This window comes from Desmodus rotundus, chromosome 9 (genome assembly GCF_022682495.2).
Source record: "Desmodus rotundus isolate HL8 chromosome 9, HLdesRot8A.1, whole genome shotgun sequence".
In the NCBI taxonomy this organism is placed as follows: Eukaryota; Metazoa; Chordata; class Mammalia; order Chiroptera; family Phyllostomidae; genus Desmodus; species Desmodus rotundus.
The window spans coordinates 102,389,657-102,417,643 of record NC_071395.1 but is presented as its reverse complement, the minus strand read 5'-3'; the positions used below and the strand labels follow the sequence as shown (position 1 = coordinate 102,417,643).

The 27,987-nt window shown below is 51.8% G+C and overlaps 1 protein-coding gene and 1 long non-coding RNA gene across 2 annotated transcripts; one reads left to right on the top strand and one right to left on the bottom strand.

Moving 5' to 3' along the window:
* The first annotated feature begins 167 nt into the window (after positions 1–167).
* On the top strand, positions 168–4,752 carry LOC123477948 (uncharacterized). The gene is made up of 4 exons (XR_011650407.1): positions 168–360; positions 3,492–3,555; positions 3,932–3,994; positions 4,616–4,752. It is a non-coding gene; the product is annotated as an uncharacterized lncRNA (long non-coding RNA).
* On the bottom strand, positions 2,440–27,112 carry HOXB3 (homeobox B3). The gene is made up of 4 exons (XM_053911519.2): positions 26,997–27,112; positions 9,115–9,202; positions 5,604–6,202; positions 2,440–4,752 (listed from the first exon to the last, which is right to left on the bottom strand). Exons 3-4 carry the CDS (start codon positions 6,049–6,051, stop codon positions 3,926–3,928), a joined length of 1,275 nt encoding a protein of 424 aa, XP_053767494.1. The 5' UTR covers positions 6,052–6,202; positions 9,115–9,202; positions 26,997–27,112; the 3' UTR covers positions 2,440–3,925.
* Positions 27,113–27,987: the final 875 nt, after the last annotated feature.

The window sequence follows — 27,987 nt, the reverse complement described above, 5'->3', positions numbered from 1 at the left end:
TCAATCTTAGCCCCCTGACAGCTCCCTTCGATGGCATCAAAGAATTTGGCTCTTTGGGAAAGCAGAAGGAACAGCCGAAATTCCACATCCCTTTAAAAGGCCTGGGGGTGGGGGGTGTTAGCACAAGAGAAAGGTGATTCTGGGAGATCGGGGAAACAGATGGGAAATGGGGACTGAGGGAAGGGCGCTGAGTTGGGTGGAAAGTTTGTCTGCAGAACTCCCACGGCTCTGGCCTCCCCTCCCCCTCGGGCTCTCAGCTGCCCAGAAAGAAGGAGAAGGCTGGTTAGCAGAGAAATGGCAACTCAGCCGGGAGCTGGAACTAGAAACTTTCTTATCAATGTAACAGCCGCGTGGGTGGCGGTGAGTATGCATCCGCGTGGGTGGTGGTGAGTATTTAAAAAGGACAGAGATGTCTGAATGGAAGGGTGAGGGCTGTAGGGACAGGGCAGTGGCAGACTCTGGAGGGCTCAGAGAGAACTGCTATGAACTGAGCAGAGTGGCCAGGATCGGTTCTCTCCAACTCACCTCCACAGAAATCAAATTTTACCATTTGCAGGTGGGGGTGGGGGAGGGGCAGAAGAATCCGAGTGGTGGTTTTCTGGAAGTTGTTCAGTGAGCCCTGAGAGCGGGTTCTCCCTCTGCCACCCGCTTGAGAAGCCCTGGAAGTTCTTTTCACGAGCTCTCGAGCCGACTGCAGGGTCCAGGGCTTCTCTCCGCAACAGCCGGCTGAAGCTGTCCCTTCAGGAAATACGGCTCTCCCTAACCCTGCTGACAGATTTTACTGCCAGATTAGAGAACAGCAGAAAACTTGGGTGTTAAAAGGGGCCAACAGAGTCCTCCTTCCCAGAGACGCCGCTTCCCCGCCCCCCTGTCGGGCTGTGAATCTTACAGCACAGATATTTTCCCCATGACTTTGGCTGCTGAGCTAGCGCTGGAATCTCGCAGAAAAAAGGGTGGGGGACACCCAGCCAAGTCGGCCCTTATTTTTCTTGTTTGCCACTCCAGCTTTAAGCCAAAGCTCTGTGTTTCAAACTCGAGCTGAATTCTCTCTCTTGGCCTACCTCTCTCCTGCTAAATAATCCACTGCACCCCTAGAACCAAACATGGCGCTTCATCCAGTCACACCATTCAGAAAATGTTATTCAGGGAAGAGGGAGAGAGAGAGAGAGAAAAAAAAAATAACCCTTGAGCGTTATTTGATCCCAATCAAACTTTGCACGCTCTTATGCCTTTAAATTATAGTCTGACCCAATGCTAAATTGCGTGCTGCTTGGATGAGCCGAGTCCAGTTAAAATCCTACAGGGTGGGGTGTAGAACTCAGGTTGCTTTTTTTATTGTTATTTATTGTTGCATAAAGACTGTAATTACTAACCTTGGACTGCCAGGATGCAACATAAAAATGAAAATCAGCCCTCGCTTTAAGGCTGAGGGCCTGCAACAATTCTCAACGACACCCCCCCCCATAACTTCCACCAAATATATGCTCCTAATTAAGCAATGCGGGCGCATCGCTTACAATTAGAATTATGCAACTCTTCAGCAAGCAGCCATCGCTTCCCTTTCAACGAATTAGCTCCATATTTCAGCTGCCCTGTCTCCTCGCTCTTATCGACTCCAGCGACGCAGCGGTGACATTTCATCTTTGACAGACCCTCTCTATCCTCGCTCCAATGTGATAAAACTTTTATAGGACCACGACTAAGAAATGAAGTTTTCCCAAGGATCGTGGAAACAGAGCCACACATTAGCCTGGGGACCATTTTATTGACGCTTGAATCCAACAGCTTCCCTCACCCTCCTCTCCCCTTTCCCTGGCGGGGAAATCAAAGGCGTCTCCACCCCCAGTTTTATTTAGTGATTTAATTTCACTTTGGTTTTAAGGTTTGACCTGAGAAGTCCAGGCCTCGGATTTTTTTTTTCCCTTAGATTAATCATTTTTCTTTGTTTTCATTTTAGACCCAATGGTGGTTGGGTTTCAGGTCACGTGACGAGTGTTTTGTAGCTCCGGAAGAGAACCGTGAAGTTTAGGTTGCCTGGAAGGAGCAGTAATCGGGCCCATTTTTGGTTGTTGTTGTTGTTGTTGTTTGTGGGGGCGGGGGGGGGGGGGTTGCAGGAAGTTGTGGCCAAAGGAGCGAGAAGGCAAAAGGTCAATAAATGAGAAAAACGGAGAGTCAAAGAAGCCAAACAGAAAGTCCTAGACAGAACACCCAAGAGTCCTCCTTCCCCCTAACTTCTCACTTAAATTTTAGCTAAAGAACTTGGCAGTATGTTCCAGGCCCCTGTGAGAAAAGCTATGTAAACAAGAGACAGGGCAAGGGGAGGTGGGCGCCTGAGCAGTGGACAAAAAGGCCAGGCCAGGGTCTTCAGTGTCCTTAGTCCCTTGGGGGAAATTTGGCAGTCAGCAGCCGGGCTCTGCTATCTAAATTGGACCACCAGGACAAGATAAAATTGATAACAGAAAGTTTATTTAAGAATTGTTCGACAGACAACCCTTTTAAGTAAGGAAAAAAGTAACTACGGAAGAACAAAGAAAGTTCCGAGAGGGAATTAACTCTAATTCTACAAATTCAGGACTATACAGTGACAATTAGGAGCTGAGTTCATGCCTTTTAGAACTAATTACAATTGCTCATAAGTACGAGTGTAACATAAATCTACAGCTCTTTTCTAGAGTACAATAATAACTAAAATAGCTGGCTTTACATGGCAGGAAACACGTCCTTTATAACAAGTAAATACTGAAAAAAAAAAGTACAGTTTTTTTCTTTTTTCCCTCATATAAATACATAATGTAAGGGGATAAATAATACAAAAAAAAAGAAAAATATTTTAACAGGCTATGACCAATAAATATATATGAAAATGTTCACTAGAACACACACTTTTTGAGCGATGCTGGACTCCTGCAGGCCCAGGCATCTCTCACAGTTGTTTTTATATCCATTAAAATGTAAACTCTAAGTGCAACAAAAGTGTCCTGTCAGAGGGCTGAGCAAGGCATACAGGCCCAGCTGCAGCCCCTGCCTGGGACAGACAGTTTGTTAAAATATACCCTGTTTTCACGTTAAGTCAAGAAAGCAACAGAAGAAAAGAAAAGTGTAGAAGAACCTCGTGTCTCCGATTGCTTTCTGTGGAAAGAGCGGGATGGACCTGGAGCTGAGTGGGAGGCAGCAGAATGGGCAAACCTTCAGTCCTGACAATTTGCTTGCCCTCACCTCCCAGCTTTTCCATAAAAGAAAAAAATATATATATTTATAATATAGACAGCTCTGACTTTCAAGATCTCTCACCATCCCTGAGCCCTCTGAAAACTGTAATTGATGGGGGCGGGGTATAGATACTAATGTCCTAGAGCAGAAAAATATGGGGCTAGAAAGGAGTGCCCAATTAATCTCCAATAGATGGGAGGAAATTTGAGGCTTCAGGGAAGTGGGAGGGGAGCACGCTTAGTGCCCCTGGTTTTGAAATGTTTCCTAATTCTTTTTTAAAGGAGAATTGCAAGGAGAAAAAAACAAACAAACAAGATTTGGGGGAATTACCCACAGAGACAGAAGGTAAGTTGGTTGGTTGGTGATGGCCTAGCCATCTTGTTTTTTAAAAATGTGCTTCTCTGCCTTGTTTTCCTATCTCCTCCTTCCTCTACCCCACTCCCAAGTGTGGAATTCCAACTGGGTATTGCTGGAGGCCTAAGGTTGATGGGGGCATCTCCAATCTGCTGGGGACTGCTTTCCAGTGGGTTAACAGGCCAATGCAACAAGGACTGGAGGATTTTAAAAAGCAACCTGTCAGGCCAGGAGAGGAAGGAGCTCCAGGCCTGTTCTTCCCAGGAAGCCTGGCTATCACTTCCCTGCCTCCTCCTTCAGACCTCCAGGCTGCCCCTCTAGGCTGTCCCCTTGATCTCACCCCTCCGCCCTCCCTCTCCCATTACAGGTGTGTTAACTTGGGCGCTTCTTGGATTCTACCCTGAGGAGGAGGCGCATGGTGAGAGGAGAGGTCTGTGTAGGTGGGGTGGGGGTCGCAGGGTCCGTGGTGCTGGCTGGGGGCCATAGGGGGCGCCCCGTTGTAGTCCAGGTTCCCCGAGGGGTGGTGGGAAAGATGGTTGAGGCCATAGAGGGAGGGGCCGGCAGGGGGCGGCAGCGGATCCGCGTATCCGCCCCCGCCCACGTACACCGGGCTGCCCTGCATCGTGGGCGTCCCGTAGGCGCCCCCGTTGGCTTGGAGGACGTGGGGCTCGTAATCGGGCGCCGGCGTCTGGGGATACTTCTGTGGGGCGCCGCAGCCTTTGAGAGGGGGCTGGTAGTTGGAGGACAACGCGTAGGCATTCTGGTGGGCTTTGCCGAAGGTGGGAGGGGACGGGCTCTCATAGCTCGGGGTCATGGAGTGTAAGGCGTTCATGAAGCCGGCCGTGGACTGCATGGGCTGCGGGGGGCTGCCGGCGGGGGAGGGGCCCCCCGACGACGAGGCCAGGCCCTTGGCTTTCTGGTCCTTCTTGTACTTCATGCGCCGGTTCTGGAACCATATCTTGATCTGCCGCTCGCTGAGGTTCAGCAGGTTGGCCATCTCCACGCGGCGCGGCCGGCACAGGTAGCGGTTGAAGTGAAACTCCTTTTCCAGCTCCACCAGCTGCGCGCTCGTGTATGCCGTCCGCGCCCGCTTGGACGCCGCGGACCCCGGGGGGCTCTTGTCCCCTCCCCCGCTGCTACCGCCCCCGCCACCACTGCCTCCTCCTCCGCCGCCACCGCAGCCCTCCGCTGGATCCGAGGGGGAGGGGTGGGAAGAGGAGAAAATGAAATAAAAGATAATTACTGAACACGCCGAAATTGAATGCATCGTTTCTTAATAAATCCAGGCCTGGACTCGGAGCCCCCGCCGCCTCCCCTTCCCATCCCCGCCTCCTCCTAGCTAACCACCTCCCCCCACACACACCCGTCGCATTAGCGGACACTCTATAATAGTGGCATTTATTAAGAGACCTGTTCTCCTCTCGCTGCCCCAGCTTATGAAAATTTGATCATGTCACGCAGACAGAGCCACATGGCCATTTATTTAGGGCTGGATGTTCTCGAGCACTCTCTCTCCCCATCCCCAAGTCCAGGTCTGGGAAGACACTCCCCCACTTCCTGCCCCGTCCTGTGGACCACGGTGGGTGGCCAAGGAAGACCCTTGAGGGAATCTGGACATCCGTGGGCAGAACACGGGAGTATGGCGCGAAGAGGCTGCCGTGCCTGGAGGCCGGGACCCCGGGCAGCCCGAGCGATTGTGATTAATACCCACAGTAATCATACTTAATAATAATCAATTGTTGACGACTCTGCCTCTACCCGCAGCGGCTCGTGGCCCAGCAGCCTTGGAAGACCTGAGGCCCAGCGCCGGGCCTTCGGGAGCTCTCAGGAGGTCCAGTGGAGGGTGGCTGGAGGGAGAGGGTGTTGGCGGGGTCAGGGGTCATCAGGTGCTGGGAGGTAAGGGAACTGCGCCGCTGCTGCCCGGCACCTGATATTGTTCCCAGGCCGCCGCCTGGGCGCCTAGGAGCTGGGTGCTACAATAACAGTGACATTCCTCGCCCGGACAAAAGCGGACGGTGAGGAAGGCAGAAAGCTGGTACCTGTGCCGGGGGAGCTGTTTTTCAGCTTGGACGTCTGCCTCGACTCTTTCATCCAGGGGAATATCTGTTTGGTGAGGGTGGAGTTGGAGCCAGGACCACATTTGGGGGGGCCGCTTTTGCCGGACCCGCCCCCATTGCTGCTGTTGCTAGTGGTACTGGTAGGTGCGGCGCTGGGCGGGGGTGAGCCGGGCGGGGCAGACAGGGGCTCAGGGGCCAGGCCAGGCCTCATGCAGCTGCCGTTGAGCTCCTTGCCCTTAGCATGCGGGGCGGCGTTGCCCAGGGACTGAAGCGAGCACGCTGAGCGCTGGTAGTCGCCCTCCAGGTGCGTGGCGGCCTGGAAGGGGGGTTGGGGGGCACCGTCGTAGCCGAAGCCATTACTGCCAGGGTATGAGGAGTAGCCTCCGAAGAGTGCAGCCGCAGTGTTGTCGTAGTAGGTGGCTTTCTGCATCGCTGGGCGAAACCCGGGCAGTGGGTGGCAACTTGCAAGGGCCTGATACCCTCAGGACCAGACATTGGCACCCCTGGGGGTCACGTGAGGCACCGGACCCCCCCTACCCTTTCTGCCCCCCTCCTCCCGGGGTCTGTTCCGAGCCGCTGACCTGCGGGGCGAGAGAAGAGACACAAGGGGGAGAAGAGGACTGGGGCTCGAATCCATCTTAAGAACTGAAAAGGGAACTGACATCAATAGGGATTTTTCTTCTCCCCCACCCCAACATCTTCACAGCAGATGCTGAGGCCACTTCCTGACCTGAAATGGATTTTTCTTATTTCAGTGCTTTAATTTTAAAGTAAAAAACCCACCAGTTTTCATTTCCACTTAAAAAATAAGGACTGTACTCCTTTGGGGACTGGCTAGGTATGATTTCTTCCTTCGAGAGTCCTTGCTTTCTCTCCTGCGGGCACACTAGCCCCTGACCTCTCCTCCTCCCTCTCCCTATCTCCCCTACCCCAACTCTTGAGATAGGGCAGCTCAAGAGGGGGGAAACTGGGAGACTCTACTAAAAGCATCAACACTCTTCTCTGAGCTGAGAGGCCTCCTGTCTCTGTCTCCCTCCGTGTCCATCTAGGTCTCTCTCATCGGAGCAGAGTCTTGCCTGAAGGAAAAAACACATCTCCGAAAGAGACAGAAAGAAGCGCAAGTTGAGCAGAGAACCTTCTTGTATAAGGGATCGTCTCCTTCCCCTCCCACCTCACGAAGACAACAACGGCCTGCCCTAGAAACTTCCTGAAGACTTTTAACCTCCAGAGCCAGAGGAACTGAGCCTTTCCCGAGTCCCTGCTGCAGGTACCACCACCTCCAGTCTGAGTCTTTGCTCAGCCAAGTCTGGGACCAGTCAGCCAGCGGCCCCCATGGAGCCCCCAAGTGGAGCAGGATTGTTTCGATTTCCCTGCCTGGGCTTATTGGTGCTGTGGCCATTTGGCCCAGCTTTCCCCCTCCTCCATTTTTTTTCTACCCTTTTCTTGACAGTTTGTTTCCTTTGATTTCTTCAAAAGAAGAAGAAAGAAACTAGATAACTGCTGGACTTTTCTACCAAAAGATGGGAAAAGGCTTTCTGAAAGAGAAAAAAAAATTCCCTAGGAAAAAAAGAATGTCAACAAAGCAATCTGAACAATATTATTTTGGGGGTTGGAAACAGGGTACCTCTGTTTACTGAAGTTCTCTAAGGCAAATAAATAAATAAATAAATAAATAAATACAATCATTCTTTTTGTGCAGGCTTTTCAAAAGTGTGCAGGGTGGGGGGCAGGAATAAAGGTTGAAGCTGTCATAGGATTTTGTATATTTCTTCTGAAACTTCTGACTTCATTTACCTCTCCCCCCTCTGTCTTCACCAATGTCACAGCATCACTTTTTCGTAAAACCTCCAGACTGACTCTTCTGACATGTGAGTTTGGAATATTTAAATCTCATTCAGCCCAGCTGGCAAACTCCAAAGAAAACTAAAAATAGGAAAATAAAAGAAAAGGAGTGGAGGTGAAGGAAATCCCTCCCATACTTAAATCCCTTTCTTAAGGGCACAGATTTATACTCAAAAGAGAGCTTAGGTGGCCCTCAGTTCCAATTGGTTTCCGGGAAGAATTTGTTTCTGGAAAATACACATGGGTCTTCAAAGCAGCAGGTCCTTTCAGGGAGAACTGGAGTTCAATTGACCAGGCTGACCCAATCCCTTTATTATTATTATTACCATTAGCCTCTGATGACTTAACCAAAATTAGCTTTGGAGCAGCCTGGCTGAAGGGGGGATTAATTAATAGGCATCAGTTGAGTTTGTTATTAATAGACAGAAGAATAAAATAAAAACGTTGGCGGGGGTTGGCTGGCTGGGCCCTGGCTTTATTCAGTCTAAATGATTGTTACAGCAGTGATACAGTGATGATGATGATGATGATGATGATGATGATGATGGTAAAATAATAATTTGAATAGATGCCCGAGGCTGAAATTTCTGTCGCTCCCCCTGCAATAAACCCGCAAACCATCGCAGGACCAAGGCCAGGAGAGTGTGGGAAGCGAAGGAGCCAGAGGCGAGATAGGAAAGAATGGAGACTCAGCCGCCGCCGCCGGGGAGAAAGGGCCCCGAAGGTTTGCGGACGCGCTTAGCCCCTGGCTGCTGCCGCCGCTGCCGCCGGGCTGTCTCGGCCGCTGCTGCCGCGGTAGCTGGCGACCAGCTATGCTGCCCCAAGGTGGCGAAGAGAAAGCGTTCAGGATGCCGAAACGGTTAGCGATGGCAGGTTCCAAGCGCACCGCGTTGAGGGCCCAGCCCTACGGGCGGCAGCAAGTTTGGGCGCTGGAGGTAACCGAATTAAAAGGCGCTTTAGCAACTCCGCTCCGGGACTTTGCCAGGCCGAGCTGGAGGGCGCCGAGGCCTGTCTGGCGGGACAGGGAGAAGAGGGAAAGGTGCCCGAGGGGATCCAGTATCTTGGGATCCAGGAGAAGTGGGGGTGGGGAGCAGCTCTACCAAGCCAAACATGACTATTTCCCTTGCCTCCATGTTGGAAAAATCCAGGCTCCATATGGCTTCTCCGGAGCTGGACGGTGGCTCCTGGCTTCCCCCAGGGTCTCGCTGGAGTGAGCCACCCAAGAACCCCACCTTGCCAGGCACACTCTCGGAAGAGCCAAGGAAGTCCCGGGAGAGGGGATAGGCCACCTTCCAGGACTTAAAAAAAAAAATTCTTTTTAATGGAAGGAAGAAAAATAAAACAAGAAAGGAAGAGAAAGGTTAGGCTCTTCTTAGCAGCCGGAGAAAAATTCAGCCCTGGATCTGGCTGCTGAAAGAAAAGAAGAGAAAAGAGAGAGGCAGGAAGAGAGAGGGAGGGAGAGAGGGAGAGAGAGAGAGAGAGAGAGAGGGAGGGAGGGGAGGGAGAGAGAGAGAGAGTCAGTCGCTGCGTGGAAGGAAGCTTAAAGCTTGTGAACTCTTCTTGAACCGAGATTGGAGTCATATGGGCCATAAATCATTGAGACATACTCTCCGCCATTCACAAACTGATAGCCTATTTTAGTCCAGCTTACCTTAGCCACCGACGAGGGGAGAACAGGCAGACATAATATATATTCACATCGAGCCCCAGCGCGAGCGGCAGGCGAGAAATCTCCCCTCCTTGAAGGCAAAGGAAAAAAAGACCACTGTTTAAAGCTGCGTCGCCCCCCCTCCCCAATAGCCACCCCGGCTGGGGAGCCCGAGGGGCAGACCGGCCGGAGGTGCCGCGCGGCGTCCGCTTCAATTCACTCGGCTTAGGAGCGGGGGTGCGCAGGAGGGAGGGGGCGGGGAGCGGGGGAAAAACAGAAGACCGAAAGGTGCTCGGGCTGCTGGGCTCGCCGAGAATCCAGCTCCGGGCTCCGCCACGGCCAAGTCGCCACAGTGTGGTTGCCCTATAAGACTGGTACGCCCTACTCTCCGTAACAATGGCCTCTGCTTTTGCACAGGGAGAAAAAAAAAAAACCACACAGACACACACACACACACACACACACAAGCTCACACACCCCCCCCACCTCTCCCCCTTTAGCAAGCTTAGATGCCTGATAAGGAGGGAAGGTGATCGTGGTATTGGGGGAGGGGGGATTTTTAACCCCTCCCCAAAAAAGAGTGTATAAGGAAAGAAGGTTGAGAGGTTTGGGGTTTTTTTTTTTTTCTTTTTCTTTTTTTAAGAACAGGTAAATTGTTAAATGGAAATTTTAGCAGGGGAGGCAGGGGGAGCAAAGGCAAGGCAAAGCCAGTTGGAGTCACAGCTCCCCCCACCCCAGCAGTAAACCATTATGCTAATGGAGAAGTAGCTGTTGGGAGGCCTAGTCAAAGGCGCTGTCTTCCCCGGGGTCGGGGTGCTGGGTGCCCCTGTGCGTTCACTTACAGTGGGACGCTAGGACTTCTTTTTTTTTTTTTTTTTAAGTAGTTTCACTCCTCCGGGAACTGGTGGCTGGGTCTCCTGTCCTCTCACTCCGACTCCCTCCATCTGAGTCTCCCAATCTGTTTCTTCTCCCCCCACACCCACTCTATTCTCCCCCTCTCCCCACAAATTTCCAGGCCCAGTTTCCAACTGGTAGGGGGAAAGGCCAGATTTTTTTTTTTTAAACAGCCCCTCCTTTTTGAGAACAGACAACAAGCGGTGAGTGATGATTTTAAAAACCCAGACCGCCTTGCAGGGGGAGGGGGGCTGAGGAGTGGGTGACAAAAGGAGGGCCCTGCATTTAGCTTGAGCTCAAGACCAGCTAGCGATAGAGTCTGTAAGAACTTCCCGGAGAAGTTTCTGTTACAATTCTCACCTCTGGATGGGCAGAAGGGGCTGAGAGGTGATAAGGATATTTGTACTTCTAAGAAGATGACAAGAACTAGCAAAATGGCTTAATTTTAAACGTGCTGGGCAGAAGAGCAGGGGGTGGGTACGTGTTGTTGTTGTGATGGTCACCATCATCATCATCATCATCACCACGACTCCCAACAAACCTGGCTGTTTTCTTAGCTCCGCAAGATTATGATTCTTGGCAGAAGTGCGGAAGACGGCAGAAGCCAAACTTTTCTTAGGGTGTGTTTGAGAAGGGCAGGAAAAGTGGGGGAGGCCCGTGGGAGGAGGGCAGGGGCCAAGAATGTAGGTGTCTGCAGATTTGGGTCTGGGGGTGGGGAAAAGTCACTCCCGGCGGGAGAAAAAGACAAAAAGAGCACCAGGACATTTCCAAGAGCAGGAGTGTTTGAACTCTGCCTAACTGCTGACTCGGGGTTTAGGAGACAAAATAAAAAGCAAACAGTCTCTTTTTTTTTTTTTCCTACAGAGCCAGCTTGGAAAACTTGCTCTCTTAACTTTTTGTAGATAGAACCAGCCACTACTCTGTGACCTCCTGGTTAGAATATTTGGCTTTTGCCTTCTCCCATCTGGATGCACGAGGAGAGATTGGACTGGGTGAACAAAGGTGAGAGATGGTTTCCAGCTATTGTCTCCCTTCCAGGAGAGGGTGGTTGTGTCTGGCAAAACTTCCCTTATACCCTATGTTCCTCACTCACAGGCTCTGCTTTGGGCTGAGAAAAGGTTCTATTCTCATAGGAAGTGGTCCCTGGACTCTTCTGGCTCCCATTTCTTCTAGGGTCCTGCTGAATTAGGGGAGAGGGTGCCCATGACCTCCGCACCCTCCAGCAATAGGAACCACAAGGAGAGCTTCCCACTGTGATGTCCCCAAGGATCCTACTGCCTGCCTAGAGAGTTGGTGGCTTAGAGAATGGGGTGGGAGTATATGAAGGTGGAAGGTGTGAGCCATTTTTTTCTGTGTTTATTAGTAGTATTAAGAAAAGAAACCCAAATCAGACCCAGTGTTGGAGCTCAAGCCAGGACCCCCAAAGAGAGTGATTAGGGCTGCCTAAGTATGTGGCTGCAAGGAGTCCGTCCTGAGACCTCTAGTCCCTGGTGAGAGACCGACAGAGTTGGACTCTATGTAGCTTTGGGGTTGGTGGGTCAGGGACTTGCTCCAGGGAGCGGGAGGGCTTCTAGAGGCTTAAGGGAACCAGCATCTTGGGTCTTTTCTCTCACTCTCCAAACTTAAACAGTCAAGAATGTACCTCCGACCCTCCAGCTCTCCTCGCTGCTGCTAGAGAAGGTCGTCAGGAAATGGACAGAAGAGAAGAACCCAGCTGCATCAAGGAATAGAAAGACAGCCTGGAGGGCACGCAGCCAGCTGCAGGCCTGCACGCCCGGGCTGCAGGCGGGTCTGGCCTGGAGCTGAGCTGAGGGTGGAGGGGCTTTCCTGGGACAGCAGTGGGCCCCTCCTCTCCTGCAGCCTCCTCAACTCACTGTGGTCCCTTCTGGCTGTACAAGGAAGTGGGGCCCAGTGGGGTGGAAGCACAAAGAAGAAATGGGGAGCAAGAAAACTAACCTGGCGAAACATTTCAGAGGATATGCACCCCCAAATGCGGTAGGAAATGGAGTGGGACTTCTTAATCAATTCTGGAGTGCAGAGCCCATTTGAAATGTTTGGGAGATGATTAGAACCCTTTTTGGTTTCTTTCTTGTCTTTTTTCTTCCCTTCTCAGAGATTTCTGGCTGGCTGGTTGGCCCTGATTGGGGCTGGGAGGGTGGGGGTTGTGGATGGTAGAACCAGCAGCCCTGAGGGCTCCCCTTTCGTTGGAGGTGTTGATGCAGGATAGGGACCTTTCAAACTTAGGGGACAAAGGCAGGGCAGCGAGGAGCTTGGGCAGGGAGCTTGGGGTGGGAGACATCAGAAGGAAGACTTTGGAGCCTGCAGAAAGAGGAGAGGAGAGGGTGTCACCCCTGCCAATGAAGTTGTGATTCAGGGGCAGGCTAGAGAGAGGAGAAGGAAAAATTTCATCCTGCATTTAAGGTGGGAAACTTAGCAATTTTCTGTGTGTGTGTGTGTGTGTGTGTGTGTGTGTGTGTGTGTGTGTGTGAGAGAGAGAGAGAGAGAGAGAGAGAGAGAGAGAGAGATATTGAAAAAATGGGGAGAAACATTAAGACACAGAGACCTCAGTGTAATCTAATAATTAAAGGCGAAAGATAATAATAAAGGTAAAAATTAGAGAAAATGTCCCCCTTCCAAGGCATTCTTTTCTCTGTGATTCAGTTTGCAAAAAGCCAGAGTGCTCTCTTTGGCACTGGCACTCCCCTCCTCCATTCCTACTCTGTACCCAGTACCAGGGGACAAGAAGTGCTTTAAACTCTCTTAGAGATCACTGGCTACCCAGGCTTCCAGGCCTTTGGGGGTTGTTTTCCCTCCCCCCCCCTCAAAATCTATCTAAGAACAAATGAAAATTCTCCTCTCAAGAAGCATAAATTGGCTGGCTCCTTTAAAATTGATTTCTGATTATCAGCCTCGGGGTGTCCAAGGATGCTGACCCCAGCTCAGCCTGTCCCAAATCCAGCCCACCCGCGGGTCCTGGAGAAGCTGGGACCTGGAGACGAAGTCAGCCTCTTAACCACGTATCTTTCTGGTCTGGTCTGGGTTCCCAGGCCCACACTCTCCTAGCTTCGTTGCCCAATCTTTTGGCAGCGGCAGAGTCGTGTAAAGTTCACACATGCACACGAGTGAATTTCCATCTCTTCCTAAATATTAATAAAGATTTTAAAGCTGGGGGTTGTAAAATGGGAATTGCTACTGAAGACCGCTCTTGGTATACGGATCCCCAAACCTGCCTTTCCCCCACCTTCAGGATGAGGGAGCAAAAGGGAACAAAGGGGCAGCGGCGCGGAGATTTGGCGCCTCGGCAGAGGCCAGTGTAGACCCGGCTCAGCAGAAGCCGGGATCGAAAGAACAAAAAGGCCACTAGGGTTGAAGAAGAATAATCCAAACTGTGTTCTTCCCCAATCTAAGCTGTAGTCTCCCCCCATCCCAAGTGGCAGGATGAAAGGGAGGCAGGAAAAACAAAAACGGGGCGGCCATGGGGATTTGCAAAGGTTCCTCAGCGACCACGGAGGCCGCCTGAACACGCTGATGGGGTTGCCTCCGGCCAAGTTGGGAGTTACCGGCAGGCGGGCTCCTTGCTGGCCTAAGAAGCCCTTTGGAATCAGGGGTCCCACCTCATCTAGAAGCTCAGTCCCGGCCTAGCAAACCCCACCCCTGGGGCTGTTGTCCTGAGGTTGAGACAAAGGTGGGAGGAGTGGGGAAAGCAAGAGGGAGAGGGGGGAACCTAGCTGGGTGGAGGGTGCTGGGGAAGGGAGGGAGAAGTAGGGAAGAGAGGAACAGGGGCCCAGCCACTGCGAGTGACTGCGCAGGTCTCTCCTGACAGATTGGATGTCTCTCTCCCAGTGACCTCTGTTTAGCAGACAATAACTCACCGGATTAATGACCAATCAGCGGAAGGCCTTCCAAACTGCCTCCAAATATAAAACTCCAAAGTCAAATGGGATAGGGCCAGAGTCTGAACCTGCTAGTTCCCTATATCCCCCCTCTTTCTGTCTCTCAAAATAAGGTTTGGGGTGAGGCTTTATGAAGAAGATTATCTGGCCAGAGACTCTGATTTCCAGAACCAAAATGAAGTTGTTTCCCATCTCTTCCCATGTCCTCCAGTCCTCCAGCACAATTCCTACCCTGACCATACTTCCCAAGGCAGTCTGGTAACCTCCTCCTCTGCCTGGACTCCTCATATCCCTGATCCTATAAGAAATCTCCCTTCTCATAACCATTCAACTTCTGAGAAACTTGCACCCCTTTTGAATTTTATTTTCTCCTAGTTGGGGAGAAAAAATGGACAATAAGAGCAAGACTGGATGGGGGGGTCACCCACTTTGCAGGTCTCCTATCCTGGCTGCCCTTAGAGGAGATCTGGTATAGTGCTGTGGCACCCCGTATTTGCCCTCTCTCAGGAAGAGAGGGTCCAAAGACCCAGGGATCAGGGTGAAGTTGGGGGTGGGTGGCCTGCCATCATGGAAGCTAAATTCTGAAACCACAGTTCAGTCCCTGGCTGGGGTAGAAGATCAAGAACCGCATTCTGAACACCTCCAGCCTCAGCCAGAGCCTGGCGGGAAGAGCGCCTCGTTCTGTGAGATCGAGCCTTCCTTCTGTAACCACCCTCCATCCAAATGCCAATTCCAGCCCAACCCACCTAGCAAACCCCACTCCACTGTCTTCTATTTCCATTGCTCTCAAGGGCCTGGGCTTCTCCTCCAACCTTCAGGAGGAGGAATGGTGCGGACTCCAGTGGATTTCCTAGAGCCAGTCTGAGTCACCATGCACTGCTCTGGGCAGAGACTCTGGGCAGGTACAAACACCCTGTATAATGCAAATCAGCATGCAGTGACTTTGGTATGCAAAGCAGCTGCTCCCAAGCCCTAGAGAGTTACTCAAGGTCAGAACTGGCAGAACTCAGGGATTATCCTGTCCAAGCCAGCCATTGTTACAGATAGAGAAACTGAGGTCCAGAGCAGGGAAGTGACTTGTCTTAAGTCATCCTTGAGATAGGCTTGGCAGTCAGGAGCCTTAAATTCTAGGTGTTTATAGGTTGGCTGTGTGAGATGAAGCAGAAACTCCTTGGGCTGCAGGGTACCCTTCTGGGAAGCCAGAGCATGTGTGAAGGGGAGGGGTTGGGCTAAATGATCTTCCGAGGTCCCTTGTTGGACTGAGTGCTTGTGGTTGACTGTGTGCTGATGTAAAAAAGGGAACAACAGTAAGCAGTAATGATAGACAGAGTTCAAATAGTAACGGGCACCAACAAAGCCAAAGGCAGGACATTTCCTTTTGGGATTTAAATGCTTACACCTTCACTACTGAACATCAACCCATCCTGGTCCTTCTTGCCCACACAGAGGCTTGTGTACCCGCTTTTACTGGTCTTCAGTGTGTGTGTGAGGTGGTGGGGGGGGAGTGTTCTCTACCTTCATCATCAAGTCAAAAGTGCTGTTTATGGACACAGAAACCTGAGCAGTAAATAATTAATTTGTATAATTAGAGGAGGAAGGCTTCAACCTGGCAATTTTTAACCAGGAGTCAATGCACCCATTGTACCAGCCTGGCCTTCTCACCCAACCCCCAGCTCTGCCCACATACCTACCAGCCTGCCTACCCCCAGTTGGAGACCGGCATTCCCAAGATGGCCAGCAGGGTTCACAGAGTCAGACTCTGCTCCCTCCCCACAAAGTTCTATTCCCTGCCTGCTCACCCCCCACCCCAAATCAGCCTGCATGCAGCTGCCCCTGCTAGCTTACTCTCCCTCCCACTGAAGCTGTGCAGGGCTCCAGGTTCAGGCTCCCTGCTCTTGGGACACACGTAATCCACCTCCCCAGCTCAAGATGGCCCAACAATACAGCGAGTTTGCATTTCAAGAAACTCCCATTAATATCAATTTACTTCACTGAAACCTCGGGTTCTTCATCAAGTTGATGATTTATGATAAAATCAATTAAATTACGGCCACTTAGGGCCCAGCCGCTTCCTCTCAGATTTCATTGGTGCGGGGCCCAAGTGTCTGGTGGAAAAATGCAAGTTTAGCTGGAGGCGAGGAAAGATAATTCTGCGGCTGAGAAAATTTAATGCAAAACAATTTCCAGGCAAAGCCAGGCGTCTGGACAGAAATGTAAGAGCCACCAGTTGGCCTGCAGAAATAACTATCTGGGGGTCAAAATCTTTTTCTCCCCACCCCCACCATCCTGCTCTGTTCCCCCTTGTGCTCCCTTTCCCCCCTCTCCCAAGCAGGGACTTGGGGGAATTTGAGCAGTAATGGTGGAACCCAAGGCCCAGCCTCCAACCATGGTCTCTCCTGCTATCCCTGGCCCTTTCCTCCTCTCTCCCTCCCCTTTTCACACAGCTATTCTCACTAATTCCTTAGTCTCCCCTGGCAAAGCTAAAGGTTCAAAGTGAACATCAGGTGGCGCGTGGGCAGATGGCATGGAAGGGCCAGGGGCCCGGCCAAGTAGACTCTGCTGCTTGTGGCCGTGGGAGGAAAGAAAACACAGGCGGAACCAAGCAGCACCCTAGGGTGAGGGCACAGAGCAGCAGAGTGTGTCCAGAGCTACCCCATCACAGAGCACCAGGGCCAGAGAACACCCAGTCTGCTCCCCAGCTCCCTGTGTGCCCACTCACAAAGCCACGCTGAGCCTGACAAATCCCAACCCAAGTACTGACATGTACACAAACACACCTACATGTGTGCATGCTTGCACACTCTCCTTACACCTCACACAGACCCACCACATTCTGTGCCTGCAGAGGGACAGTTCCCACCACCTCCCCACATCTGAGAAAATAAATCCCAGAAAATCAACCTGGCATTGCCTCCTACTCCAAAGAGAGGGGCTTCTCCCGCCTCTATTCTGTTTGGTTTTTAGTTTCCAAAGCAGGCAGGGAGTAAACACAGCTTCTCTGAAGCCATAAATCACCCCCTCTCCTACCTTCTCAGTTTAACACCCAGCCTCAGTGCAACCCCTTGTAGTTTCAGCTTCAAATAACCCGCAAGGTGCTAACAGGCTTGGCCATGGTGGCAGCTGGACTGTGGGAGCAGGGGGCCCAGCTACACTTGCCTCCTCCCCAGCAGATGCCCCTCACAACCCTGGAAAGCCCCCCGCAGCCTCCGACACCCTTCCTGAGAGGGAGAGCTCCCCCACACTCCGAACTCCGTTCCTGTCCACACACCACATGCACACCCACATTCCTCCACACCGCCCTGCCCATGCGATCCGTCTACCCCTTTAGCCCCCACCCTCCTCTTAAGTTACCTTCACCTTTGTTTTCCACGATTCGGATCCAGCCTCTTGGCTGGCCCAGGAGAGAGGGGAGAGAGATCTCAGTCACCCTGCTCTCCACCCCAAGCCCACCCCAGGAGCCCTGGCTCAGCATCCACACTTACCTGTGCCTCGGTCTCCCGCTAGGGCGCAGGCCGCGGCAGGCAGCTGAGAACAGGGCGCGCGCCCGGGAGCCAACAGCCAGGCCCGTGTCCCTCGGCCCCGGCTGGGGCTCTGCCGGCTGAATCCCGGTCATTCAGACCCTGGCAGCCCCGGGGCGGCAGGCCAGCCGCGGGGAAAGGCCGGGAAGCGCTGCCCGCACCCGGCCCCCGCCTCCGCCCCGGGCTTTGTTTGGCCTTCGAGGACGCGGGGCGGCGCGGGGCACACGGGGTCTGCACTCAGGGCGCACCACTCCGGAGAGGCCGGGGCTCCCCCTCGGCGCGGCCGGCCGGGCACCGTGCTGGGGTCTGGGCTCTGAGAGCCGGCCAAGTTGCCAGGGAGGGGAGCCGCGACTGATGGGGGGCACGGCGAGGCGCGGGAGCGCCGGGGGCGCCATGGCGGAAGGGAAGGCGGGCGCACGGGCGGCTCTTCAATGTCACCAGCGAAATGGGTTCCATATGTCCGGCCCAGCAGAGAAGGGAGGGGAAGGGAGAGAGTTCTAGGCAGGACAGGACGGGAGGATGGGGGTGGGGGGGTGCTCAACGGAGGGAGCAGAGCCGTGGCGAGGGGTTAAGAGAATGACTGGAGAGGCGAAAAAGGTTTACATTTTCCAATTTTCCCGGTTTTTAAAAGCTACTTAGGGTGGTAGGAACTTTCTTCCCCCTTTTTCCTTCTCTTTCCTGAAAGACGGGGAAGGGAGGAGATCAGCAAAGGGAGCGTTCGTTTGTTCAGGCTGGAGATTCCTGAGAAGGGATGTGGATTGGAAGTGAAAGGGAAAGTTCTTAGGTGGCAGGAAGATCAACTTCTCCTGGTCCCTAAAGAGGAAAGGAAGAGACCAAACCCACAGGGGAAAGAGACGCCACAGAAAGATCCCAGGGTCCAGGTGGGAGAAACTGGCCCCAACACCCCCATCTATGGTGTACTTCTGTTTGGGGTCAGTCCAACCACGGAGTTACTCATGGAGACCTCTTGGCCACTGCCTGACACTTCAGTTCCCACCCCATCTGCCTCACACCTGACTTAGCACCCCCCCACACACACACAAGGCCTACTCTAGAGGCAGTTGTTTCTGGGACAGTCTCAGCTGCGGGCAACTGCCTGTAAAGAAAGCACCAAGTGCAGAGGAGCTTCCAGACCCTGCAGCCCTCTCGCCTCTGTGTCTGCCCCCTAAAGGATTTGGGCTCTTTCTCCTTCTCTCTCTCTCTCTCCCCCCTCACCTCCATTTCTTACCATCTCTGTTGTCTCTGTCCCTTTCTCAGAGCCCCTTTGTCTTCTCACACCCTGCCTCTCTCCCTGTCTTAAGTGAATTTGAATTGAACCTTGTGAAGGACGTAGGAGTGTCTCCAGAAATCACTTCTGGGCTTCTTATTAGGCTGCCCCTCTACTTGGGGCAGTGTGGAGCCCTTGGCCTCCAGGCAGGCGCTTGCTCCAATAGGGCAAACCCACCCTATTGTCATGGAGACATCCTCTTCTTCAGAGAAGGGGGCAGCCAGAGGGGTCTCCTTCCCACTTCCCTTCTTCTCGCTTAGCTCCAAGGACAGTGTCTGTGGCTTCTTCCGAGTGGCGGGGCTGCTTCTTCCAGGACAGCCTCCTGCCTCCCTGACTGGCCTTTGTCTCCGCTTCTCCTGTCATCCTCTCTGTGCATTCTTCCTTGACTTCCACCTCAGAAAAGGGGTTCTGCCGCTTGTGCTCTCTCTCGGGCCCTCTCTTTTCCCTTCATTCCCTCTCTTTTCATCTTTTTACCCAACTCCTCTGGCCATGAAAGCAGCAGCAGCCCAGCTTCTCAAAGGCACAGGGAAAGCATGATAATCCCACAGACACAGTGGGCACCAGCAGAGTCGGGGGAGAAAACAGAGTCAGCAGCTTTCCTCAAACCCCTTTCATCGAAAGTGTTCTACCCCATCCCCTGAACAGCAAGCACCAAAGGAAATGGAGTGTGTGTGCGGGCACACAGAACTGGTAAGAGGCAGAGGTTAAATGAACCAAATGTATCTATTTAAAAAAAAAAGAAAACCAACAAAGTCTTTTCAAACTTGAGGATTTGGGCGGTAGGACTATGTGCCGGGATGGAGAGCATGAGGCCTCCCATAGGGAGATTTAACCAAGAGCCAGCTACTAAAAGATAATGGTGGAAAGGGATGGTCTCCCTGCTTTTGTCTCCTGGGGAAGAGTGTGTATAAGTTGGGAAAAGGGAAAGGGAGGGGGTATCCCCAGGGCCAAAAGAGACAAAGACCTGAAGGGGGCTGAGAGAATGGAGAGAAAAAGAGGGGGGATCAGACGCTGCTGTCACAGGCACAAGCAAAGGCAGCAGGGGGAGGCTAGCTAGGGGGGAGGAGTTGGCAACACAAGGGTAGGAGCCTATGGGACTGGCTCCCACCTCTCCCCACTAGCTATGCCCTTTCCCAAAGAGTAAAGCCTTCAGCCTCTACCCTTTTGTTCCCCATCCTCCAAGACAGGCTGAATTCAGAAGCTAATAAACACAATTCTACCTTCTTCCTCCTCCTCTGTGTCCCTCTTCCTCTCCAAGGAAGAGGTAACCCTCCCCTCCTCCCCGCTCTCTCAAGGGTTCCAAGACTTTGGCCTAAATTCCGGAGCACTATTTTGGGGGTAAGCTCACTGCCTCCACATTTACACCCTCCTTGTCAGGTGAGAGAGAAGGAAAAACTCACCTCCCACACAGTATGTGTGTGGGGGGTGGGGGGGAATCCTCCAACATTTAAGGATGGAGGGCCCGAAGGTCTTGGAGCCTCCTATTTCTCAGGTGTCTTTGCTGCTGCCCCTGGCCTTTCACCCCACCCCCATGATCTCCAGCCCTGTCAAAGCCGCCCTGGATGAATCTGGACTCCACCTTCCTCTGATCCAGGCCAAGTAATGGCCCCATCCATCCCAGCCCAGGGTCTTGTTCCTCTCCTTGTCTTTCTTCTAAACCCTTTTCAACCCAGACTCCCAAATTGGGACGCTTCACCCACCCACAAATCTGCCTGTTAACAAGGACAGGGCTTCACGCCCACTTGGAGCAGAGTGTGGAGGCAAGCTCCTGGATGCTCCACCTGGGGCCTAAGCCACGACTCCAGGAGGCTGATGCCATAAATAATTAACACCTGGACACAGAGTCGCTCTAATTTTCCTACTCAAAGGTTTACCCTAGCAGGCAGAGTTAAATATCACAGATAATAGTAGCTATAAAGTCAGTTGGCCCAGCTCCAGTCAGGGAAGAAAAAGCCAGCAGCCCAGACCGACTTGGCAAAGGCTCTGGCCCTCTGCCCCTCATCTATCACAACTTTGAGGCACAGCATAGCTAGCATGTCCCAGAAGCCACCTCTAGCTTTTCTCTTGACCAGCAGACTCTTCCCTCATGGGGAGGGACTGAGACCCCCATATGAAACCCTAGAGCTCTCCCCCTCCCAATCTGTAGCCCATTTGCTTCCTCTCTGAATGGGGGCTTAGGGAGGGGTCCCAGAACACACTTCAACTTTCTGGTACCACCTGATCCTGGAACATTTCTTTTCTAGAAAAACTTGGAGAACTTCTCCCTGCTTTAGCCCCAAACACACGCAGTCCCTCACTGCTGAGGAAACTTTCTTTGTTTCAGGAGGTCGAAGGAAGGCTACTGGGGTGTGAATTCATTTCCTTGTTTTGTTAGCCAGGAGGGTGGGGAGCCCAGGCTTCCAGCTTGTCTCCCTGCCCTTCACCCTCTGCCTCCATTGTCTCCCTCAATTTGGGCAGCTCCTTCTCCACCCTAAATACCCTGCCATACATATCAGTCCTATAGGTTAAGCTTCAATAATAGAGCTGAATTGCAAAGGGACTTGGATTTGGTCCCTAGCAATTACAAAAATCTTTGCCTTCAACTCTAGTAATTTCTTCCTCCACCTCCACCTCTCTTGCCCCCACGCTGCTCCTGCCTTCAGAGTTGGGTTCTTTCCGCCGGCTGGACTCGGAGCAGCCAAACTCTGGAGGGGAACCACTGAAAAATGAAGCTCTATCTGCTGCTGCAGGAATGTTGGCTATATCAGGCTCACAAATATAATTTTTATATTAGGTCATGGTCTTTGACTGGGTTTATATTCCAATGAGGCATTTCTGCTTTACCAAATTTATACAAATCTCGCCTTAATTGATAATCACAGATGCTGTAATTTAAGACCTCCAGCTACAGAGCTTTCATATTAACTGCTGATATATTACTGTAAATCGTCTGAAATAACCAACTCCCGAGAGCAGAGCAGAGAGGGAGGAAGTGCCTCTGAGAGCGACTCTCTCCCGGCCGCAGAAATAGCCCAGCTTCCACATCATTTTCCGTGAGAAATGATTTATCGAAGACATGGCCATAAACAACACAACTCGCTCACAAACACACGCAGACGCTCACACACGCACACGCACACACAATGGCTGGCATGCCGGCTGAGAAGCTGACACCCTTATTGCTATAAATCAAGAAAAAGGTTGGAGGAGAGGGAGAGGGAGAGAGAGAGGGGAGAGGAATATTCCTAAAATCTCTATGCAATGCCTCAATGGGTATAAACACACAGAGCACCGTGTGAAGAGAAATGGCAGGAAATGAAGATGGCTATTTGTCACAGTTTACGACAATAACATTAATAACAAACAATAAATTTACATGGACATATAAGACGCGGTAGGTAGTGAGAAATCCCTTCTACTTACAATACCCCAGCCCGCGGTGTGGCTCCGGCTGCGGGGCTGTTTTATTGCTGCCTCCCTCTCTTTTTCTCTCTCTCTCCCTCTCTCTCCCCCTCTCTCTTTTTTTTCTCAGGGTACAGGCTTGTTTTTCAAAGGACAGTTGAATTGCACGTCAGAAACAGGGAGACCGAGCCTGCGATTTTCCTGACGAATACATATCTATTCTGCAACCTCGGCATTAATTATTTAATGAATCACGTGACCAGGAGGGGGAAGGGGGTCTTTCGATTTCAGGCTCAAAGGACCACTCTGACCTTCCCCTTCAGGAGGAGAAATTTTCCTGCAAAATAGATTCCCCCCAACCCCACCAATGGAACAGTAGCGAGTTCTCCTTCTCTACGCCAGATTCACATCTATACCTACTATATCCACAGCTCCCTAACCACCCCCACCCGACACACACTTACCTACAGCCCACCTCGCCTCTCCCTCTTCTCCTGCTTCTGCTTAGTTCGTGGAGGTGCAGAAATAGTCTGCTGGGGCGTCTGGGGTGGGGGTGGGGTGGGCGCGAGCCCTTCTCCAAGCCCCTGGATTTCTCAGCTTCCAATTCTTCTCTCTGCATCCTTTAAGATTAAGATTCCCCCCAACTCCATTCTCTCCCTCACTCCTAGGATACTGATTTTAGTGGGACCCACTCCCCCTCTTCCTAAATAATCCACAGAATGTCTAAAGGGACCAGCTTCAAAAGAAACACTTCATAAGTCCACATTATATATGTATAAAGAATGGGACTTCTGGCTTTCATTCTCTTTTTGATCTTTTGTGGTACCTTTATAAAGGGGCAGAAAAGGGGCAGGGTGAGCAGGCGACTCTGGGACTCACGGAGTCGAGAATAACCGCAACGGGGACTTTTTTCATTTGTGGTGTTACTGTTACAGGGAAGCAAGTTCTACTGACTGGCTGAGACTGCATCTAGAGACAAAGACCCGGCCTAAGGTTTCCACACAAAAGACGTGGACTCTCAGCCTCTCTCTACCTATGTCACACCCTGTCTCAGTCCCCTCACCCCCAACTCCAGTGAAGACAGCTGGAGATTTGAACTGGAGGCGGGTAGAGAAAAGGAAGAAAGAGGCTTTGAAGTCAGCCTGGCAGCCCCAGGTCCGTATTTCCCAGGTGTTAGTACCCTGAGCTTCCAATCCGCAGACAATGGAGACAGATCAATGGGAAAAGATGAGGGGTGTTGCATATTAAAGGATGGAACAGCCGGGATGATAGAAGAAATCCATTCCCTAGGCCTAGAGAGAGGAACAGTGCACAGATAGCTTTATCTCAGAATAAACAAAGCAACCCCAGGCCTTCACATACAGCTCAACCCAGAACGAGCAGAGCAGTTACAACCAGAATCGGGTTCCTGGCTATAATGTGGGGTAGGGATGGAAAGGGGAGCAGAAAATACATTCCTGAAGAAGCGCCTTGCTGCATGCTCCCAGCCTTATCTTCTGCAGCTCTGGGGCAGCCTGGCCACAGCAGCCCTGGGCAGGCGGGACAGGGAAAGGACGAACGAGGTTTACGGTAGAGAAGCTTGGGGATTCCCCTTTTGACTTATTTGGAGGGGTCTGAACCGAGAGCAATTCAATGGGGAGAAGGCTGAGGACCCAGATGGTTTAGCAACCCTCAAAGAGATAGCTGCCCCTGTGTGGGTCTCCATAGGGTCCAGCTGTGGCGGCATCCAGGCCCTGGCAGAAGACACCTGGTCGGTCGGCCTGGCCTTCTTGGAATCCAGATCCTGATGCAGGGGTGGAGTGCCGGCAGGGCTCCGACTCTGTAGGGGGGTGGTCGGCTTTGATTGTTCAGATACAAAACGCAGACTGGTATTGAATTCAGCCTGCTGCCTCCCGTAGTGGGCCCCAAGCCCGGCTCCAGCAACTCCCTGCAACGCCCTGCAAGGTCCTGACCACAAATCCATTAAAAATGGTTCTCTAAAGAAAACTGTTCACTGAAGTCTAAAAGAAAACTATGAGCCAACAAGAGAGAAGATATAATATGCTGAAGCATGGGAAGGCGGCAATCCCTGAAATGGAGAAATTCTTTTTAAGGACAAGAAAAAGAACAGCAAACTGACACGAAGGCATTCCGGGCAGGTTCTGTTAAAATGCCCACACTCTTCTGATCCTGGGAATGTCCGTGTTCAAATAAACAAGCACCAAGCGCGAGCTGAGCGCTTTCTTGCTGCCGATAAAGCGAACGTTTATACTGTGAGAAAGGCGAGATTGATTTACGAATCCGAACGCGCCGGTTTTATGGCTGATCACAAATCCGTCAGCGCTCAACTCACGCTGGGAAACTTCCCCACTAGGTTTTCCAACCAGACCCCCTCCCTGGTCGCTGCCCAGGGAGACCCACCACAGGGTGCTGGGGCTGCCCCAGTCTACCCAGGTGGGTGAAAGTAGGAGAAAGCCAGGGAGGACCAGGGAGGGAAGAGAGGTCAAAGATTAGGAAGACTAGGGGCAGCCACTAGAATTGGAGAAGGTGAACCCAGTGGGCTGGGGAGCCCTAGGCAGCGCTCAGCTCTGCAAAAGTTGGGATCTGGGGGTGAGGGAAAGGGAGACCTCCAAGTTCCCACCTGTGGGACTGAAATCCTTGCATGAACCCCAACCTTCCCTTTCTATTGTTTTCCTTCTCCTTCCCATTAGTGAACCCCTAAACCTCACATTGCCAGAGAGAAGCTTGTAAAGTCCCAGGTGACTACCTCTTTATTACCTGGGCCTATGGAACTCCCACAATCGGTTATTCTGCCCTGATGAGTAATGGGTGCACATCTCCCTCGAGCCCCAAATGTTTCCAGTCCAAGAGCAGCCCAGCTCACCTTTCTGTTCCCTCCCTTTCTTTCCCGAAAGGCCTCAACCGCCTGCATTTATTATGCCACCCAGGGACAAAGAAAAAGATACCAACCAATTCCAGTTATTTCTTGCCTGAGACTGAGTCCCTGAGTTACAATAGACAATTTACAAAATGCAGACCGACAGCAAACATATCCCAGCAAGGTTCTGTCTCTCCTAGCCTTAACCCGAAGGGAGCACTTCCTATTCCCAGCTGGAGTCTCTGTTTCTCTCTGTCTCTCTCCTCCTGAGAGGATGGCTGCCAGTGTGGCTTGTTAAGATACAGCAAGTATGGGGGTTAGGCTGGGGTGGGAGGAAAAGGCAGAGAACTGTACTTGAACAACGATAAAATTAGAGAGGAAAAAATGATACAGCAAGTAGAGTACAGATTTGGAAAACATGTTCAGAGTTCACACCTCAGAAAACCTGCACCCATCTCTGAAAATTAAAAGTTTCTGGAAACTTTGATGAACATGGCAGAGCTGTCCCTGGAAATGGTCGGAGGAGTCTGCACTGACCCTTCTCCCTGTCGCTCTTGCTCCTTTGGTGGGGAGGTACTCCAGGGGCTCTGTGAGTTGGCTGGGGTGGAATTGGGGATCAGGGGAAGGGAGTGAAAGTGGTGATAGGAATAGCCTCCCAAACAAAGGAACTTCAGAAAACTGGGTTGGGAGGTTGTGGATTTGGATATCAGACTTTGAGACACAACCACTCCCAACAAGGGCGGGGGGGGGGCTCTCTCTCCTTAGGACCCAGGGGCATGTTCCTCTAGCCCTCTGAAGCCTTGTGGACCTCTCCTACCGATTCCCTTTGTCTGTCTTCCCTCAGCTTCCTCCAAAGGAAACAGGAAAAAAAGAGGGATAAACTGGACAGGGGGTGGGGGGAGAATGGCTGAGGAGAGGTTCTCTGCACAGAGAGACAAGCCAGCACCCTCTTCCCTCCCGCAGCTATACCCAAGCTAACAATTTTATTCCACCCCCCCGCCCCCAGTGAACAGTAATAGAAAAACAGTCCAGAAATTCCAAAACAGCAAAGAAGGGGTTGAGGGCTAGAGGGGGTTGGAGATGGGCACACAACAGCCCGAGGACCACTCCCAGTGGAGGTGTGAATTTCCCTCCTGGGCACAACGCAGGGCCAGCACAGTGTCCAGTCTCAGAGAGGTCAAGGGGCTTCCGAGGTCATTTTGCGGTTCTAATACTGAGCTAATCGCCTAGAAAACGTGGCCTTTCCATGAACTCTCTCTCCTGCCAGCCTCTTGCCTCCAAACACTCAGTGAGCCCCAGGGAAAAAGGATCAGCACATTCAGGTCTGAGGCAGAGACCGCTGGCTGGCTCACCCTCAGAAGCAGGGCCCTAGGTTGGGGTGGACGGTGGGGGGACAGAGCCCCCAAATCAAGAGAGCAAAAGGAAACCAAACTGAACACTGAGCCTCCAGAAAGAAAGGAGAATCTAATCCAAGAGGAAGATTCCAGTGTCAAGGAACTTTGCATGTGAATGGAGCAGTCTCTTGCTCCAGAGAGTTAAGAATATTTGTCTAGAATCCCCAGCTACACACACAAACAAATAAATAAAAAGGAAGACATCCACTTATGCTCCAAGGCTGGGGCATTTCATCCAAGAAGTGCATTCCGTTTTTCCCGGAGGTGGCAGGGACTATGCTCACCAGTAAACAGACATATGGGACACAAGCCCCCAGTGTAGACAAGCAGAGTCACGTAACATACCGGCCACATGGGCACCTTGCTACGCACAGGCACACAGCTAGGGCTCCACAGGCCCACCTGCATTTTCCAGAACCAGGAAAGCACTCACAAACAACCTTCTCTGGGGTCCTTCAGGGGCCCTGACACCTCAGTTCTCAGCAGTTCAAACACTCTCCAGGTGTCAGGCCTCTCTCTCCCTCTGACCCCAGCATCAGTCATCACGAAAGGCCCCAAACCTGACCAAGCATCCACCATAAAAACTCCACCAACATAGGGGTTTCCTCTTTCCCTTGTAAAAAACAAAAAGCTCATAAAACGATTTTTTTAAATGCCAGCCCAGGCGGGGGGCTCTGTTACCTTTGCGCCTCTCGCCTCCTTTCGCCTGAACTCCTCGAATCCCACTCATGGTGAAGGGCTTCTTCCAAACTGAAGAGAAAAAAGTTTTCAACTTTACGCTTCCAAAATTTTTCCCCCTCGCAGATCTGGGAGAGACGGCTAACACTTTTTTCCCCCAACAGCCGGTCTGCGGAGATTTGCTGTTGAATAATAACAAAGGAGAGAGGATACGTATTTAAAGAAAAGAAGTGATTAATGGTTTTCTGTATAATTCTCACATTTTTCTTAGCTCTTGTCTACACAGAATGGCTGTGAACTTTAAGCTCCATAGAAATCTTTTTTTATTCTATTCATACCTTCCAAGGAGCAGCTTTGATTTGGTTCTATAGAGGCATTGGGAGGGGGCATATCCTTTTTAAGAACTATTTTCCCCCTCTGTTAAGGGCGGTCGCATCCCCCGGCAGCTAAACATCACACCGAGATTGACCGAAACAAAGCTGGCCGCTCTCATCCTCCAGGTCTGGGTGATTTTTTATGAGTCTCCCAGCAGCGTTTAAACAAGCAGTTCAACCCTTTCTCAGGCGCTGGGGACACCGGCCCCGTCTGTCCCTTGGCCCTACCCAGCCTCAAACTCCTGGGTGCTGCAAACCGGGGAAATGCAATAAAGAAATAACAATAAAATGTGCGGGGGGATTTGGCTCTTTTTATTTTCTGACGGGAGAAAGGACCAAAAGAAAAAAAAAAAAAAAAAAAGACTTTTAACTGCATATGCTCTCCCGAGCCCTGAGCTTTCTGGAGGCAGGTGGCTGTACTCTGGGCCACCAGAGGACCAGAGACCCTGGGCTGGAGCCCCCAGACCTTAGAACTTCTCCTGGGTGATGCACAAAAGCAGCCCAAGCTTAACAGAGTTTCTGAGGGTCTCCGGTACCCCCAACCCCTTCCCCCACTCCATTCTAGGGGTGACTGGGACCTCCGAGACAGAAAGCTATTTGGTCCCCAGTCATACTTTCGA